This window comes from Kogia breviceps, chromosome 11 (genome assembly GCF_026419965.1).
Source record: "Kogia breviceps isolate mKogBre1 chromosome 11, mKogBre1 haplotype 1, whole genome shotgun sequence".
NCBI lineage: Eukaryota > Metazoa > Chordata > Mammalia > Artiodactyla > Physeteridae > Kogia > Kogia breviceps.
The window spans coordinates 23947832-23964681 of NC_081320.1; the positions used below are offsets into that span (position 1 = coordinate 23947832).

The 16850-nt window shown below is 47.6% G+C and overlaps 1 protein-coding gene and 1 long non-coding RNA gene across 2 annotated transcripts in view; one reads left to right on the forward strand and one right to left on the reverse strand.

The window, feature by feature from the left end:
* The window catches only part of SLC4A5 (solute carrier family 4 member 5), a 99441-nt gene that overhangs the window by 18153 nt on the left and 64438 nt on the right, over positions 1-16850 (reverse strand). The window contains exons 13-20 of the mRNA XM_059079907.2: positions 15667-15800; positions 14707-14978; positions 10385-10443; positions 7958-8158; positions 4641-4754; positions 3072-3233; positions 2097-2275; positions 748-820 (exon numbers count right to left, since the gene is read on the reverse strand). Of these exons, the coding sequence (XP_058935890.1) occupies positions 748-820; positions 2097-2275; positions 3072-3233; positions 4641-4754; positions 7958-8158; positions 10385-10443; positions 14707-14978; positions 15667-15800 (1194 nt within the window). The remainder of the gene's footprint in view (positions 1-747; positions 821-2096; positions 2276-3071; positions 3234-4640; positions 4755-7957; positions 8159-10384; positions 10444-14706; positions 14979-15666; positions 15801-16850) is intronic.
* LOC136792134 (uncharacterized) lies at positions 357-2187 on the forward strand. Its single transcript, XR_010835412.1, has 3 exons — positions 357-408; positions 1957-2027; positions 2108-2187. It is a non-coding gene; the product is annotated as an uncharacterized lncRNA (long non-coding RNA).

Here is a 16850-nt window from a genome sequence, read left to right on the forward strand (position 1 = left end):
ATGGATGAAGCCTAATTCAATACAACTGGTTCTTATAAGAAGAGACACAGGACACATTACATAGGACACAGACGTGAACACAATGAGGAAAGACCATGATCTACTTCTAGAACATAAGCGTCTATTGTTTAAGCCACCTAGCTTGTGGCCTTTTGTTATGGCACCCAGAGCAGCCTAATACAACAGGTGAGTGGCTGGAATGGAAAGCCTTTGTGGGGGACCCATGACTCCATTGCTATCATCTCTTCCAGCTGACCTGGAAGGACATGAGCAAGAGGGGCTTCTAACAGTGTGGGAAAAAGTCACTTATGCGCCCAAGACATCCAAGACAGAGGAGCAGAAAACAGGCCCCAAGAACAATGACAGAAGCCTCCCTCCCCCCTGCAAGTTTTCAACTTCAGAAAACAGGTGAGCAAGGAGGCCATAAACCACAACGTGGAGACACAACCAGCTTGAGAAGCTACTGATTTAAGCAAGGATGGATATTGGCAGAAATGTCTGTGGGAAGGGTCCTTCAGAAAGGTGAGGGTGGACCCTGGGAGGGGTGGGAAAGAGCAGTGAGGATGGCCTGGTGCTGATAATAAAGGATGCAACATTATAGAAAACAGTAATAACGATGAAACCTGTCTGGCCTAATAGGATCCTGCCTTTTTAGGGGCCTCGTGGGGAGGCTGTTCCCCGCTCTGAGGCATCGGCTCAGTGCCTTCTCAGGCGGACAGGGCCCTAGCAGAGGGTGCAGAGCCTCACCTGCAGGATGGGAGCCAGGAAGACAGAGATCCCTGTCAGGATGAAGACAATGGTGCCAGTCACTCTCTGTTCCCTGGCAGGAAAGAACACATGGTCAGGGTGGATTGGGAGATGCTCCATGACCATTCCAGCCCTCTGTGGGCACTTGAAGGTTGTGTCCGAGGCTCTGGCCTCTGCCTTGCTGCCCCATTCCAGAGAGTAAACCAGTGACCTGAGGACCAGCTGCCCGGCACATGGGAAGAGAGGGAATCCGACTGGGGTGAGGGCATTTGTAGGGGTGTTCAGGAGGTTACCCAGTGCAGTGGCTAACAGGGGGTGCTTGAGCCAGACCAACTTGCGTCGAATCCTGGCTCTGCCACTTACTAGCTGTGTGGCATCGGGCAAGGCCCTAAATGTCTTCAGCATCAGTAGAACATAACTAATGGCGCGCACCTCAGGGGTTGTTGTGAGGATGAAGTGGGATATGAAGTGCTTATTATCCCTGCCCTTTGATTATAATAAGATCCCATGCTTGTGGGGCGTGACTGATGAGGATTTAGGGGAAGGGGGCCTGGCTGCCGGCAGAGCAGGTATCAGGGGCTGGAGGGCAGGTATGTTTTCTGGAGTGCTCAGAGCCAGGCACAAATGCACGGGAAGCTTGGGGCTCTGGGGCAGCTTGCTCAGGCCCAGCCATCTGGGGCTCAGGGGTTGGGGAGGGCACCCTGCCCTGACCATAGGAACCTTGCTCCGGGCCGGCTGGGCAGCCCAGGAATTCCGAGGTAGTGAGGAGAAGCTCTTAGGACAGCCAAGTATGAGAATGCCAGGGTCTGATGTGGGCTCACCCCAGAGGTCCTAAGGGGTGGAAGGTGCGCTTCCCTGCCTGAAACATGCGCATGAGAGGAGGGGCGAGTGAAGGAACAGGAAGTGACAGGCCATGGGCCACAGCCCAGGGGGTGGGAGTGGTCCTGGAAAGGCTTTCTGGAGGAATGGAGATTGAGCAGGACCCGAACCCTGCTTTTGGGGGATTTGGGGGACGGCATGGCTAGGGAGTCTTGAAGAGGAGACAAAGAGTCAGGTCAGAAGGGGCTCTGTGGGAACTCTTGAGCAGCCTCAGCCTATACAGGTGAGAGGTGAGAGCATGTGTAGGGGCTGGGGTGTACTGACTGGAATCTATTAAGAACAAAGCACCACTTAAAACTGACTTTTCATCTTCCTCTTCCCTCCCTTCAGGGATATCACTCCTATCCCTGTGGTTCCTGGGTTGTCAGAGAAGGGGCCCTACTCACCCAAATACCTTGATGGTAAGAAAAACCTGCCCCCAACCTGACCACTCCTGCCCAGGTGGTCCTCAGGCCCTGACCACCACCTACCTGACCCCCAGGAACTGCGGCTGCTCCCCAGGGGCGCTGGTCTCCGTCTCCATCCTGAGGCTGTCGATGTGGGCAATGGAGATGACCGTGGCAGCCACGTACCAGGGGAGCCCCATGAAGGAGCAGAGAGCCATGAGGACGCCCACCCAGAACAGGTCCAGATGGTAGCCAGCAGCCTTCTGCAGGGGCAGAGTGGGAGGGGGGAAGCTGTCTAGGGAGCCTGTTCCCAACCACCAGCTGGGGTGGGGTGGGGGAGACAGAACTCTCCCAAGGCAGCCACTCTGTGCAACATGTTTTGAGGGCTCCCCGTGGGCTTCTATACAGTACTCTGAGAGGACTGCCACCCTGAGGTGATCAGGCCTCCCCAACCCCAGGGTTTGGTGAACCAGGGGACTGATGCAGGGAAGGGAGGAGAGGGGTGTTCAGGCTTGGAGGGGTCCTTGGGAAGAAGGTCTCCTACACAGCAGCCCAGTATCTCTATGATTCCCTAATGAGGGGTCCCAGGTGGGGCAGGCCTAGACCAAGCCTAGAGTGATCCAGGTTGGGATGGGGGAGAGAGTAGTCTGAATCTCCTCAGACTCAGAGGCAGGGAGGACAGCTGGCCGGGGCCAGAAAGGCTAAGGATGCTCCTCTGCCTTATGGTTCTGGGTCAAAATGCCCTTGTTAGGATCTGTTCAGACTCCCAAGTTCACTTTCAGGAGACAGAGCGGGAGGGTCACTTTGGGAGAAGCAAGGAGCCGTGCCCAGTGGCCCATCCTGGGCTTGGTCCTGGTCCTTGGAGCCTCCCCGCTGGCCCTTCTGGCCTTACCCACATCTGGAGGTCACATTCTCCCCACCCCTGGAACTCCAGTCTTCTGCCCTATTTTGCTTCACACATGGCCCAACATTTTGAAAGAAGCACCTCCTCCCTCCTTCATTCCTTCTGACTCTGTGGAAAGAAAGAGATTGTGCCCCTCCTCCTAGCACCAGCCTTACCCTCAGCTTGTTCTCCTTCCGGTTGACTATGACGGCCGTGATCTGCTGGTCCATGAAGATCAGGATGGTCACCAGCAGGGCGGGCAGGATGCTTACCAGGTACACCCACCACGGGTTCTTCCCAAAGGGGGCCACGAACCAGCCTCGGTCAGGCCGCGTGGGCTGAGCAGAGCAAAGGAGAAGGCCCTTTTCTCTCTCCCTTGTCCCGGTGCACTTGTTGTCTGGCCCGCTCTCCCAGACTTCCTGCTATTCCCACACCTGGGGTACTTTTCAAGTGCAATCTTATCCCTTAAAGACATTAGGCACCTGCATCTTTAAAGAGACCCCGGAGGCACAGACTTGGGAAGGGCGTGGTGTCTACAGAGCAAAGGAGATGATTTGTTGCAGCTGCCATGGGCTTGTTTGGGGAACAGGGAGGTGCAGAGTCAGGGGCATTGGTAGAGAGCTTGTGGTCACTAATTGCAAAAGATGTTAACAAGAAATGGAAATGAGGCCCAACAGCAAGAAAAAAGAAAATGATGGGCCCAGTGCCTGATGCTTTCTGCCTCTTCTCTGAGTCATCTGTCTGGGGAGGTTATAGAATTGTCTGTAAAACACGGAACATTAATTTAGACTTGTACATTAAGAATAAAGGATTATCTGTGCAGAAGCTGGGCTGAAGTTTATCTTTTGTTTACTTCAGAGAAAGAAGTACTTTAAATTTCAAGGCCAACATGAGTTTTATGAGATGTTTAAGCTGAAATAATATTTCAAAGGTCAAGCCCTCAAAGGCAGGGAGGGTCAGTTCTAGAACCTGTACCTCCCAGTCCAGTTTAGACGGGTGGAGCTCCTTCTGAGGGAGCAGGGCTCAAGCGGAGCTACAAACAAATGGCACCAAATCTAGACTAATGGGAAATTCTGAAGCAGTGGTTCCCAAACTTAAGCAGGCCCCAGAATCTCCTGGAGGGCTTGTTAAATTCAAAGCCCTGAACCCCACCCCCAGACTTTCTGATTCCATGGTTTCGAGTGGGGCTGATAATTTGCATTTCTAACAAGTTCCCAGATGAGGGCGAGATGCTTGTCTGGGGACCACACTTTGATGATCATTGCTTTGGTTTTTTTGTGTTTTCTTTTTGTTTTTGGCCTCGCCGCGTGGCTTGCAGGATCTCAGTTCCCTGACCAGGGAATTAACCATGGCAGTGAATCCTAACCACTAGGCCACCAGGGAACTCCCCGAGGATCACTGTTTTAAAGGATCATTTTCAGCAGATGGTCCAACTTGTAGACTGCCATGAGTGAGGGAATTGTAAACCTTTAAGTGGAAATCAAGGGGCTTCAGCTGGGCTGGAGAGTAGATTCCAGCACCTTCCCCATCCTGTGGCTACACAGCAGGAGTTCATTGTGGATATATCCTCAAACCACTATCTCAAAGGACCGCCCCCAGCAGGCCGTGTGAGAAGGGTGGAGCATACAGAGAACCCACGTGGTCGCTTGGCTGAGCACATAAAAATTTGATCAGCATAGAGGGGAAAGGATCTGCAGCTGGTGGGCAGGCAGAGAGAATGCACAGAGCAGGGCCCCTGGGCAAACCTTGATGACGCTTGGCACGAGCAGCTTGGGGGTTGCCAGGCCAAAACAGGCATCAATTCCACAGAACAGCAGGATGGAGAAAATGATGGAAAAGTCAGCTACTAGGGCCCGAACCTGCAGAAAAGAGATGAGCAAGTCAGAGAAGCTCTTGCCCACTCCGGGCAGACCTTGTCCTCCAATAGTGAAGAGGAGAGCTGCTGAGAGCTTGAGCTCCAGAGTCAGAAGACCCATCTTCAGCTATCTCAGAGAATGCCAGTCACTCACTAAGTTGGATGAAGCTGGTGACACTCCCACCCATCACTTTTCATTTCCAATACTTGGTTTTCCAAGACCTTTGTGTTTTTACCAAACTGATGGCTGTGAAATGGTATGATCTCATTCTTCTCTGCAACACTAAATTCCAGGTGGCAACATGGCACTTTGTAAGTATAAATTTGAGGGGAAAAAAAGGTGGTGATAAAAGGATATGACACTAACATGAATTTTATTTCATCCTTCAGGCAATAGATATTCTCAGATGCAGTCACTGTTCTGGAATTTTTATATAAAAGGCAACTTAGGGATATGATCTGGTTGGAAGTTGGAAGGAAGGGAGGGAATTTGTCTTGAGGATACATTCGTGTTGCAAGTACGCTATTTTTTCTCAGTTTGTATTTTGTAAACCTTCCCAAAAAGTCTTATTTATTCTTTACAAAATATTGGCAAAAAAATTCAATTATTCATATCAAAGATATTTTTCATCATCAGCATTAGTATTATTGCTGGTAGTAGTAGTAGTAGAATATTTATTTGAGATGGCTTTAGAAGAGTGCTCATGGGGTTTCTGTTAGAAGAGCATTGCTAAAAATCTTCCCAGTACCCCTCCTCATTTCATAACTGTTGCTCACACATGCAAGTGCTGTTTTGATTAATAAACGCTTTATTCTAGCCACAAAACAGTTAGAAAATGAAATTAAAATAGCAGTTAGCATTTACAATAGGTAAAAAAAAAATCAAGTACCTAGGAATAAATCTAATAAAAAATGTGCAAGACCTCAAGATCAAAACCTACAAAATATTATGAAGAGAAAAAAAAAAAAGACCTTAATAGAGACTTCCCTGGTGGCACAGTGGTTAAGAACTCACCTGCCAACGCAGGGAACATGGGTTCAAGCCCTGGTTCAGAAAGATCCCACATGGCCGTGGAGCAACTAAGCCAGTGCACCACAATTACTGAGCCTGCGCTCTAGAGCCCACGAGCCACGACTACTGAGCCCGCGCACCTAGAGCCCATGCTCCGCAACAAGAGAAGCCATCGCAATGAGAAGCCCTCGCACTGCAACGAAGAGTAGCCCCCGCTCGTCACAACTAGAGAAAGCCGTGTGCAGCAATGAAGACACAACACAGCCAAAGATAAGTAAATAAAATAAATAAATAAAAGACCTTAATAAATAAATAAAAGACCTTAATAAATATACCATATTCAAGGATTAGAAGACTCAGAATTTGAAAGGTGTAAATTCTCCCCAAACTGACATTTAGAGTCAATATAATTCTATCAAAATTCCAATAAGTTTTTATTTTGGTGAAATTTAAGATTCTAAAATTTATGTGGAAATACAAAGGGCCAAGGCATTATTGAAAAAGGAGGACAAAGAGGGAAAGTTTGGTCTGTAAGATATACAGACTTATTATCAGTTTTAGAAATGAAGACTGTGATATTGGCATACAAATAAATCAGTGAAACAGAATAAAGAACCTTGAAACAGATCCCATCACATGTGAACATTTGATATATGGCAAGGGAAGCACTGCAGAGTAGTGGGAAAAGAATGGTCTTTTTTTTAAAAAAAAAGTGCTGGCAGGGAGATCAGCTCAGACGGTAGGATAGGGAGGGTGGGTGGGAGGCTCAAGAGGGAGGGGATATATGTATGCATATAGCTGATTCACTTTGTTGTACAGCAGAAACTAACACAACATTGTAAAGCAATTATACTCCAATAAAGATGTAAAAAAAAGTATAAACATAATGTACACATTAAACTTATATAATGTTATAAACCAATGTTACCTAAGTAAATAAAAATTCCTCTTTAGTTTGTAAAAAATAAAATAAAATTTAAAAATGCTGGAACAATTGGCTATCTAAATAAAAAAGAAACACTCTCTCACACTATATGTCAAAAGCAATTCTGGTAGATTATAGATTTAACATGAAAGGAAAAACAATGAAGCTTTTAGAAGATACCATAGGAGAATATCTTCTATCTAATATTTTCTTTGAGGAAAAATTGGATATATTTGATTACAGTGAAGCTAAGAATTTCTATTAATCAAAAGATACCATTAAGAAAGTAAAAAGGCCAGTCATAGAGCAGAAGATATTTACAACACATATGATCACAAAAATGTTTCTATCCAGAATATATAAAGAGTTGCAAGAAAAAGACAACCCAGATGAAAATGTGCAAGAGATTTAAACAGGCTCTTACAAGAAGAAAGTCAGTGGTCATCTAGAGTCTGTCATACAGAGTCAAGTAAGTCAGAAAGAGAAAAACAAATACTGTATGCTAACACATATATATGGAATATTTTTAAAAAAAGAAATGGTCATGAAGAACCTAGGGGCAGGACAGGAATAAAGGTGCAGACGTACTAGAGAATGGACTTGAGGACACGAGGAGGGGGAAGGGTAAGCTGGGACAAAGTGAGAGAGTGGCATGGACATATATACACTACCAAATGTAAAATCGATAGCTAATGGGAAGCAGCTGCATAGCACAGGGAGATCAGCTCGGTGCTTTGTGACCACCTAGAGGGGTGGGATAGGGAGGGTGGGAGGGAGGGAGATGCAAGAGGGAAGAGATATGGGGATATTATGTATATGTATAGCTGATTCACTTTGTTATAAAGCAGAAACTAACACACCATTGTAAAGCAATTATACTCCAATAAAGATCTTAAAAAAAAAATAAAAGTGACTTCTTTATAAGTCACTTCTTTTAAAATTACAACTCAGTATAAAAAAAAAGTCAATGGTCATATGTCCATTAAACACATGACAAGATTTTCAACTTCATTAGTCATTGGGGAAATAAAAGGAAAAAACCCACAATATACTACTAGGCTAAAGATAAAAGTCTGACAATATCAAGTGTTGTCATGGGGCTTGACAACAAGGGAACCCAGTTCTCTCTGATCCAAAGTCTGTGCTCTTAACTTGAAAAAACCTCAGTGAGCAAGTGCTGATGTGGTGTCCATTCCATCAGATGGACCAGAACCCTCTCGGACTCAGTGGTGGCTTCAATGTGAACTGTCTGACTGTAGGGTGAAGTTACCTTGGTAGGGAAATAGCGGCTGAATCTGAACTTCTTCAGGGTCAGGGTCATGGAGTATGTCCCGAAGAAAAGGATGAAGGACATGAGTGCCAAGTCTGGGATGAACTGGCAGGAATTCCCAAGTAGGCGCCCACCATAGTTCAAACACTCCTTTTTGCTCAGCAGGGACCAGTCCAACGCTGTGAGGTTAAGGGGGTTGTACTTGGAGACCAAGACAGGAGAGAAACAGTCAGGGCCTTCCTGGGAGGTCAGCTGTTTCCTCCCCACTGCAGTTTCCAGGCAGCCCCTGCAGCCCTCCCACCCTCCCAGGGGCCCCAGCCCTCCTGCCCCATGATAGTGCCCAGCAACAGAGTGATGGTCCTGGGGACAGGCTGTTTCAAGGAATGACAAGCAGGAGGTTCCCTGGGACGGTTAGGAGCTGACATGTGCTTCTTCATTGTGTTCTAGGATGTACTGCTTTGTGAGTGAGGAGGAAAAGTGCAGGACTGGCTCCCATCTCAGTCAATCAACCATGGGTCCTGTCCACAACTCCTTCCTGGAGTGTCTCACATTTATCCTCCCCTTTCCTTCTTCTCTGCACACACTTTTTGTGTGTGCAGAGAAGAAGGAAAAGGGCTCACATCTCACCCTTGCCAGACCTCTCTTGGGTTAATCACTTCAGTCACTTGACCTTTGGTGTCCCAGATGCCTAAAATCCAGGGCACACACAACAATTATATATATATATATATATAAAATACACATTCCTATATATATTCTTATTTATGGTCCTAAGTATGTATATGTACATATATTCATATATCTATATTCACACAGGTATATTAATATATATGTTCCTAAGTGTAATAGAAGGAGAGTAATGTATAATAAATTTTAATTTATATTTTGAAAAATAAATGTGCAAATATTCAGGAACCTACATAATGAAGTAAATCAGATGTTTGCAACTAGCCATAATGTATGTTTGTATTAAGAGAAGTGTGGTAGTTTGATATAATAACGGTCCCCAGTGGGTCATGGCTCCCTGTGTCCACACTCCTTTGCGATGTGACATCAACAGTCCTCCCATCAAAAGGTGATTCCCCTTTGAATCTGAGCTGGGCCTGGGCCTGCTTAGATCAATAGACCAATAGAATGGGGATCAACAGACCAACACGATTGGAATGCCCCCCACAATGTAGCCGTGCCTCTACTGCCCCACTGGTCTGGCCCAACATCTCTGTCTTGACTTATTTCTCCTGATTTCCCTGTGTGATGCCCGCCCCCCCCACACTCTGTCTCAGCAGGACTGGTCCACCCACTGTCCTCAGGACAGATTTTGTGCTTTTCCTCTTGTGCCCCTTCTGTCTATGCTGGTCCCTAGGCTTGGAATGTGCTATTCTCTATGGAACCAACTTTCCCAACCTTCAAGACCAGATCACGTTCTACTTTCTCTATGAGGCTTTCTTCTCTAGTTTGCAGAGTATGTCCTGCCTCCACTGCTGGAAGGATGCATTTGACCTATATTTGACGCATGGCACGCTCTACTTGTGCTGCCCGTTACTTTTTCAGGTTAATCTCCACATGCATATTACAAGCAGGTTGGAGGGCAAGGACCACATTTGTTTCTTAGATGTTTTTCGAACCATCATATACCCTCACACAGCACCTTACACATAGTAAGTATTCATACATAGGCACTGACTGATTCCATTCTTCCTTCCTCAAAATCAGGTATTTGAGAAAATCTTAGGTTAAATTGCCATTGAGCAGTCAGCTGCCTGTGCAGGGGTAACTTAAGGGGCAAGCTTACGGACACTAAAAGTCCACAAGTCTCCTCCCAGCACTGACCAGGTGCTACCCTTCACCTGGCTTTCTACTTCCCACTGTTAGTGCCACTTAGGTTAGGTGTCTTCTCCTGACGGCCATTGATCATCATTATTGGGAAAGGCAGACCAGACCTAGGGCCCTCGGAGACACATGAGTGCAAAGGACAGATCAGATTCAGAGAGGGGGGAGCATTAATAAGCTTTCTGGGGCTGAAGGGTAGCACTGTTGGTTAGGAACTGGGAGTCCTGGTAGAAAGGCTAGGAAGATGGGCGGGAAAGTTTACAGCCTTGCACAGCCCTACTTACCATTCCTCACCTCAACCCCAGCCCCAGCCCCAGCCCACCCCCCATCGTGTGTGTGTGTGTGTGTGTGTGTGTGTGTGTGTGAGGGAGGGAGGAGGGGGAGGTTTATGCACAAGGATTTAATAAAATGAGACAACACGGGATTTTGACAGTATATACTTAAAATGAAAATATTCATTTTCACAGCTCTGTGAGTGAGCCTGGTGTGGGTGTGCAGCAGGGTTAATCTCTGCAAGTCTGGTCTAAGTTTCCCAAATCTTCTCCATCTCCCCACAAACATAAGCCCTTGAATGTCTGGCATGAAGAAAGGACTTACCAGAGAAGTGTTGGTGTTTGGTGGCAACGTGGCTGAGGCGTTGAACGTGGTTGTATTCACTGTGGATGAGCACAGGGCGTGGGGAAGGGTCAGCAACTGCTGAGTGGGGATCCTGCACCCCACCCCAGGCCCCAGTCTTTCCCATTCCCTTCCAGTTCCTTAGAGACAAGGCCTGGCCTTCATTGTGAGGGCAGCTGCACCCTTCACTCTCCTCGCTTTGCTCAGGGAGGGCAGGGGTGGTGCAAGGGAGCCTGGGCCACAGCTCCGACAGTCTAGCTGGGCCAGGTTAGGACAGCTCCTGTCTGACACGGAAGGGCTGGCTTTAAAAACCGCTGCCAAGACAAGATGCTAACACAAGTGGGTAAATAATGTGCCTTGTGAACCCCTACCACCCACTTGACCAATGTCTGTGCTCTTAGACTTAACATTTTCAAAGAACTTACTCTTTGCCACGCACTGTGCCAAACCCTTACATAAGTCATCTTGCTAATTCCTAAATCCCCAAGAAATCTCCACATTTTAAAGATGAGGTAACTGAGGCCCAGAGAGACTAAGTAACCTGCCCATTGCCCAAGGTCACGCAACTCATTCTTGGAGGAGCCGTTATCCATCCCAGGCAGGCTGGCCCAGAGCCTACACACCTCCCAGCTCTATACGACGAGCTTCCTTCCCTGCCCTGCTCCCCTCCACATACACTTCCTTTCTCTCCTGCCCTGTCCATATGTGTTTTGTTTTTTTTTTCAGGTCAGCTCGGCCTGTAAGAACTTGTTGGGTATCTTCCCTAATCTTCCCATTAAATGCTAGCTCAGGAAAATTAAACCTGGGCCCAGGACCTGAAGGAGAATCAGGACCCCAGAGATGCTGCTCTCAGCTGTTCACTCTGCAACCCTTGTCCACAATCCCCTGCCCCAGCCTCAGTGTCCCTAAGTGGAGCAGAGGAGGGTTCCCTTCAGGGGCCATGAGACGAGTTGAGAGGAACTGTAATCCCCTCCTTGAGGGATGCAGCCATTTATTAAAAAGGCAGCTTTGGAGGTCAGCCTCTCTCTTGCTCCTACACTGCATGCGTAAAGGAGAAGGGCCAGGTTCTCCTCGCCTTCATCCTCCAAGTGAAGACTGACTAAGCAATTCCTCTGCAGCTGATTTAAGGAGGGAGGGAGGAGGCTCGGCCAGTTTGCTGGCAATAATCTAAATGCATCGCAAACCCCATTTAGCTCCTGCTAGGAACCCAGAGGGAATAAGACGTTATTCCTGAAGCTTCCTTCAACCTCTAACAAACTGTCATGGGGTGGATGTGATCACAGGGCCCTTCTATGTAGCCTACTTCTGGGGCAGTTGAGGCTGGGAGTGGCTAAGGAATTCAGTCTTGACCTAGGGCAGAATATTCTGAGAAGTTCTACAAACCCAGAGTTTTGTTACAATTATTCTGAAGAATGCTTCACTTAAGAGAAATCAGGGATATCTGCTGCCTTTCCTCACACTACTTGACCAAAAGAACATGATGCACAGTTAACAGGGAAGGCGAGCGGGAAGGCTGACTCAGGGGTCCCCTCGCAAATGCTACAGGAGCCCCAGCTAACACTCGAGCCTGGTGAGTGTAGCTGCACTTCCATCGCCCAAGGTTGTCAGATCAGACATTCTTTTGATGTCTTCTGCTTAGGCATTCTTTTATATTGAGAACTTTGTGAGGTTTCTCTGAAAGCCACTTTGAGATGAAGAAGGAAGAACCATAACATGGAAAATCCTAGAAAGGGTCCAAGTAGCAAATATTTTTAAACTCTAGTGTTTACGAAGGGGTACTCACTTGGGATTGAAAGCAGCCAAGTCAGTGTGTGCAGCATCCATAAATAGAATACAAATCAGTTACAACGGAAACAAGATCAGATTAGAAAGCGTGCCCCGAAACAAGCTCTTACTGATAAAGAGTGACAAAGAGTGATAGTGTGCCACCGTCAAACTGGGTTTTGCAGTAACACTAGCATTATAGAACAGTTAGTAAACGAGTGGCCCATGGACTGGGAAAGAAACCCTCCTAGTTAGCTCCTCCCTCCCCAGTCTCCTAAACATCTAGAATTTTCCCTTTCATGTTCTCCTAATCAAAACGAACTTGTCCTGTTTCCAGTTCCTTTACTCTCCATGAAGAAACTGAAAACCTAATCTCACGATGGCTGGTTGCTAATAATGACTCAGTTTAATAGAGCAGTAGTTCTCAAACTTAAGCATGCATGAGAATCACCCAGAAGGCTTGTTGATATACAGCTGGCTCTATCCCAGAGTTTCGGATTCAGCAGGTCTGGGGTGGGGCCTGAGAATCTGCATTTCTAACAGGTTCCCAGATAGTTCTGATGCTGCTTCCAGGGACCAACTTTGAGAATCATGGCAATAGCATGACCCAAAAGAATGAGGTGACATTAGGTACCTGGGCAAGGCCAGAGGGGACACTATTTGGAGGTAGGTGGATTCTATTATAGTTCTCAAATCCTACCTGATGTGCCCTGTTCCTAGGGAACCCCTATGTTTGGTTTCTCCTGTGGACAGAATGGCCAAAGTTCCACATATGACCCTAGAATTTGGACCATTTCTGAAAGAAATTAAGGATGTGTACTTCCAAAAGCCATGTTTGTGGGAACATTTGTGTTCAGTGCAATGGATCTGTAGGCCAGAGGGTGTGAGCAGAAAACAAAAGTGCCCTGATGGGGCTTAGTCCACAGAGATGGGATTTGCTCTACAGTGTGATGACAAGAGCCTACAGGTAGGATCTCCTCACTCCCCTGGGCAAGCAACATGCCCTGGCTCAGGACAACAGACAGCTTCACCTACTGCTGGGTTTTAATGAAATAACTCAAAAGTAATTATAGAAAAAAAAAAAAGAAGAGAAAAAAATGGTCTCGACATCTTTACAAATTCAGAGCAGTGACAGAGGGTGAGAGGGTACAACCAAAACTATGTTCCCTGATGTCACAACAACTTTATCTTTACTAGGCCTAGCCTAAAGTAGAGTGCACAATAATTGTGCAACAAATATTTTTGGTTGACTTCTCAATATTTTTTATCAGTTGTATGCATTAAGGTGCTGAACAACATGGTAACTACTTATGTGAAATGCCAAATGAATCTGAATATAGATATGAAAACCTCACAAGCGTTCCATGAGACTGGAAGGGCCAGCATTGATATCCCCTAGGGAAACTGACATTTGGTGTGACCTTGGGTGTCTCTGGACCTCAGTCTTCTCTGTGAGTCCAGCCTGGTGGTGCTAAGAGGTATGTGGATGGCTCTCTAGCCTCTGCTCTATAGCATCCTGGGCACTCTGAGCACGTCCCACTGAAAGCTCTTAGGGGCGTGATTCTGACTGCGAAAGAGGCCAGTGGTTCAGCTATGGAAAGTCCTAACTTTACAGATGACACTTTTTTGGTCAGAAAGGGACTTCAAAGGAATGGGTTGACCAGGTGGTTGATTCAGCCTCCCACCCAGCACAGAGATCCTTTTTATGATACCTCTGGCAGATGGATATCCAGGTAGTGTCCAAGGAGCTTGCTACCAACCGAGGGGGTCAATACCTCTCAGGGTAGTGGCTTCCACCACTACTGTTAAGATATACCTTGAATTCAGCCAGCATTTGGCTCCTGGAGATTTTGTTCTTCAGCCCTCATTCTGCATCTTATAGTTACACAGGGTGAATCTGGTCCCTCTGTGTCATGACAGACTTTCTCTCATACCTCTCTAAAAGCCTGGATAACCCCAGGTTCTCTAACCATTCTTTAATGACATAGTTGCCAGGTCCTCCTCCACCCTGACTAGTCCTCCACCCTGGACATGTCACCATCTGTGGGGATGTTCATCCCTCTGGTGTGAACCCACTGGCAGTGATGTGTCAGGGAGAACTCACAGTGTCATGTGCTCATGGAGCTGGGAGGGACTTTAGGCTCCATCAGGCCTACCTCTGGCCTAGAGCAGGAACCCCTGAGTACTATTTCTGACTGGTGTGGCCTCCACATTACTCCACACTGAGGCCAAGCATGCCTTCTTCCCTTCCTGGGATATCACTATCACTGCTCCTTCCTGACTATGACCCTGGGCTCTGGTATTGTGATCCTCATTAGAGTGCCTGCCCCCTTGATTTCCTTCCAAAAACTGGTTTAATACCCTATATTTGCTCCTTTGGGACAGAAAGGCCTTGGCTGAACAGCCCCTCCCAAGCAGGCTCATGCTCCTGCATTTGAGTAGACAATGGGGTGGAGGGGAGAGGCAGAGGGGGAGTGGGTGTTAGAGGGGAGTGGGGAGTGGGTGGGGGGGCCTAGGGTACCTCTGGGGTTACCGGTCACCTGTGTCAGGGGCGACGCACTCGCATTTGTAGATGGTGATAGAGTCAGGCTTAAAGTTCATGTTGATGGGGTAGTACTTGAAGGCACCAATCATCTTCTTAATGGCATCGTAGATGAAGATGAAACTGATGAGGGTGGAGAAGCCCTCCTCAGTGAAGCGGGTGATATACTTGATGATAAAGCTGGCATCTGTGGCCACCAGGATAAGGCACTGGACAGCTGAGTGTAGGCCAATCCAGAGGCGGAACTCCATGTAGTCCAGGCCATTGCCTCTGGAAGGCAGAGGGAATTGAAGGGCCTCCAGCCCAAGGCTCTTATCTCTGCTCGGCTCCCCAGACCCACCCTGGGTGCCTCATCTGCCCCTCCTGTGGCACAGATGCCCTCCTAGGAAGTACAAGAGGACCGGGGATGGGGACAGTTCCCGGGTGGGGTTGTCTGGTCTTTGAGAATTCCGGGAAAGGCTCCCATGGGGTGGCAGAAAGGTGCTCACACACTTCGGTTCTTACACATTTGGTAACAAACACCAGAGTGAATGAAAAACAGGGAATTTCAGAATGACACAGCTGGAGCAGACCTTAGAAATGGGCTCATGTTGTAGGTGAGGCAACTGAACCCAGAGCTGCGTGAGTCAGGATATAGCCTTCTGACCTCCAGCTTGAAACTTTTTATACACTGCATTGACTTTCAAGTCATAATTGCTCATGAGCAGAGCAGTGTGAATTCTCTCCTCTTGTCTTGCCTGGATTTCTCCCCATGGGGCTGTGCTAATATGCACTAAGGTGGCTTAAAGGCAGATATCGGAGGGAGTCAGGAGGGACCACCTGGCAGTGCCTCCTACAGGTAAAGACAGCTTTGGTACCTTCTCACCCCACCTCCCCCTTGGGGCTCTTCCCCTACCCCAACCTTGGCATACTGTCCCAAGTGTGAGAGCACGCACTGGGGGCCACCAAGGGCACCTACTTGCTGAAGTCGAAGAGGAGCTTCTCGAAGATGAGGATGGGCCCTGTACTGCTGAGGATGATGAGAGGCTGTCCCGAGAAGAGGCAGAACAAGGAGCCAGCCATGGCAGTGCCCAGGAAACTCTCCATCACTCCCTGGGGGCATGAGGAGAATGAGGCTCAGTAGAGGTGTGAGAAAGGGGCCTCTCCGACACGTTAGAACCCAGTTATCTCAGCAAGGGCCACAATGCTCGTCCTTTATCCTAGGTCCTCTCCTCCTCAAATTCTGCTCCCCATCTCTGACTCCACAACGTCTCACAATTGCCAAGCATCACTCTCTAATTCTAGGTCCCATGTGACTTCCTTTTGGCACCCTAGGGCCTAGAAAACAGGGCTGCCAATAGTTGTGCTCGTTCCTGTGCGCATTCTACTCCCAGAGGACAGTCCATTCATCCACCCAATCATTTATTCATTCAAAGATCTAGTAGGTGCTTTTAGAGGTCAGACCATTCATTCATTCATTCATTCAAAAATCTATTAAGGGCCTACTATGTATCAGGCATTGTGTTAGACATTGAGGACCCATGAACAAACAAGATAATGCATCTTCATTCTAGTGGGAGATACACACAAGAAACTAGGCGATTTCCACACAGCAGAGTTTCTTAACCTCAGCACTACTGACATTTCAGGCTAGATAATTCTTTGTTGTAGGGGGCTGTCCTGTGCATTGTAGGATGTTTATTAGCATCTCAGTAGCACCTCACCTCCCAGTTATAAAAACCCAAACTGTCTCTAGATGTTACCCAATGTCTCCTAGGAGTCTCTTGTTAAGAACCACTGCCAAGGAATAGGATAAGCTGGGATAAGGTGGGAGCACACAGTAAGAGTGAAGGGTTGGTCAGGAAAGCCTCCCAAGAGGTAGACACACGGAAGCTGAGAATCAAAACATGAGCAGAGAACTGACCAGGAGAATAGGGTAAGTGGATGAGAAAGAGTGTGCCGGGAAGGGCAACAGTATTCACAAAGGCTGGAGCTGAAAGGGAGCATGTCTTTGAAGAACTGAAAGATGATCAGGATTGATGGAAAACAGAATGCAGATGAGTGAGGAGGACAGGAATCTGAGAAAGGAAATACTGGGAGATGAGGCTTGAGAGGCAAGTAGGACCATGTCATGAGGGCTACTGGGGGAAGCTGGGATTTATG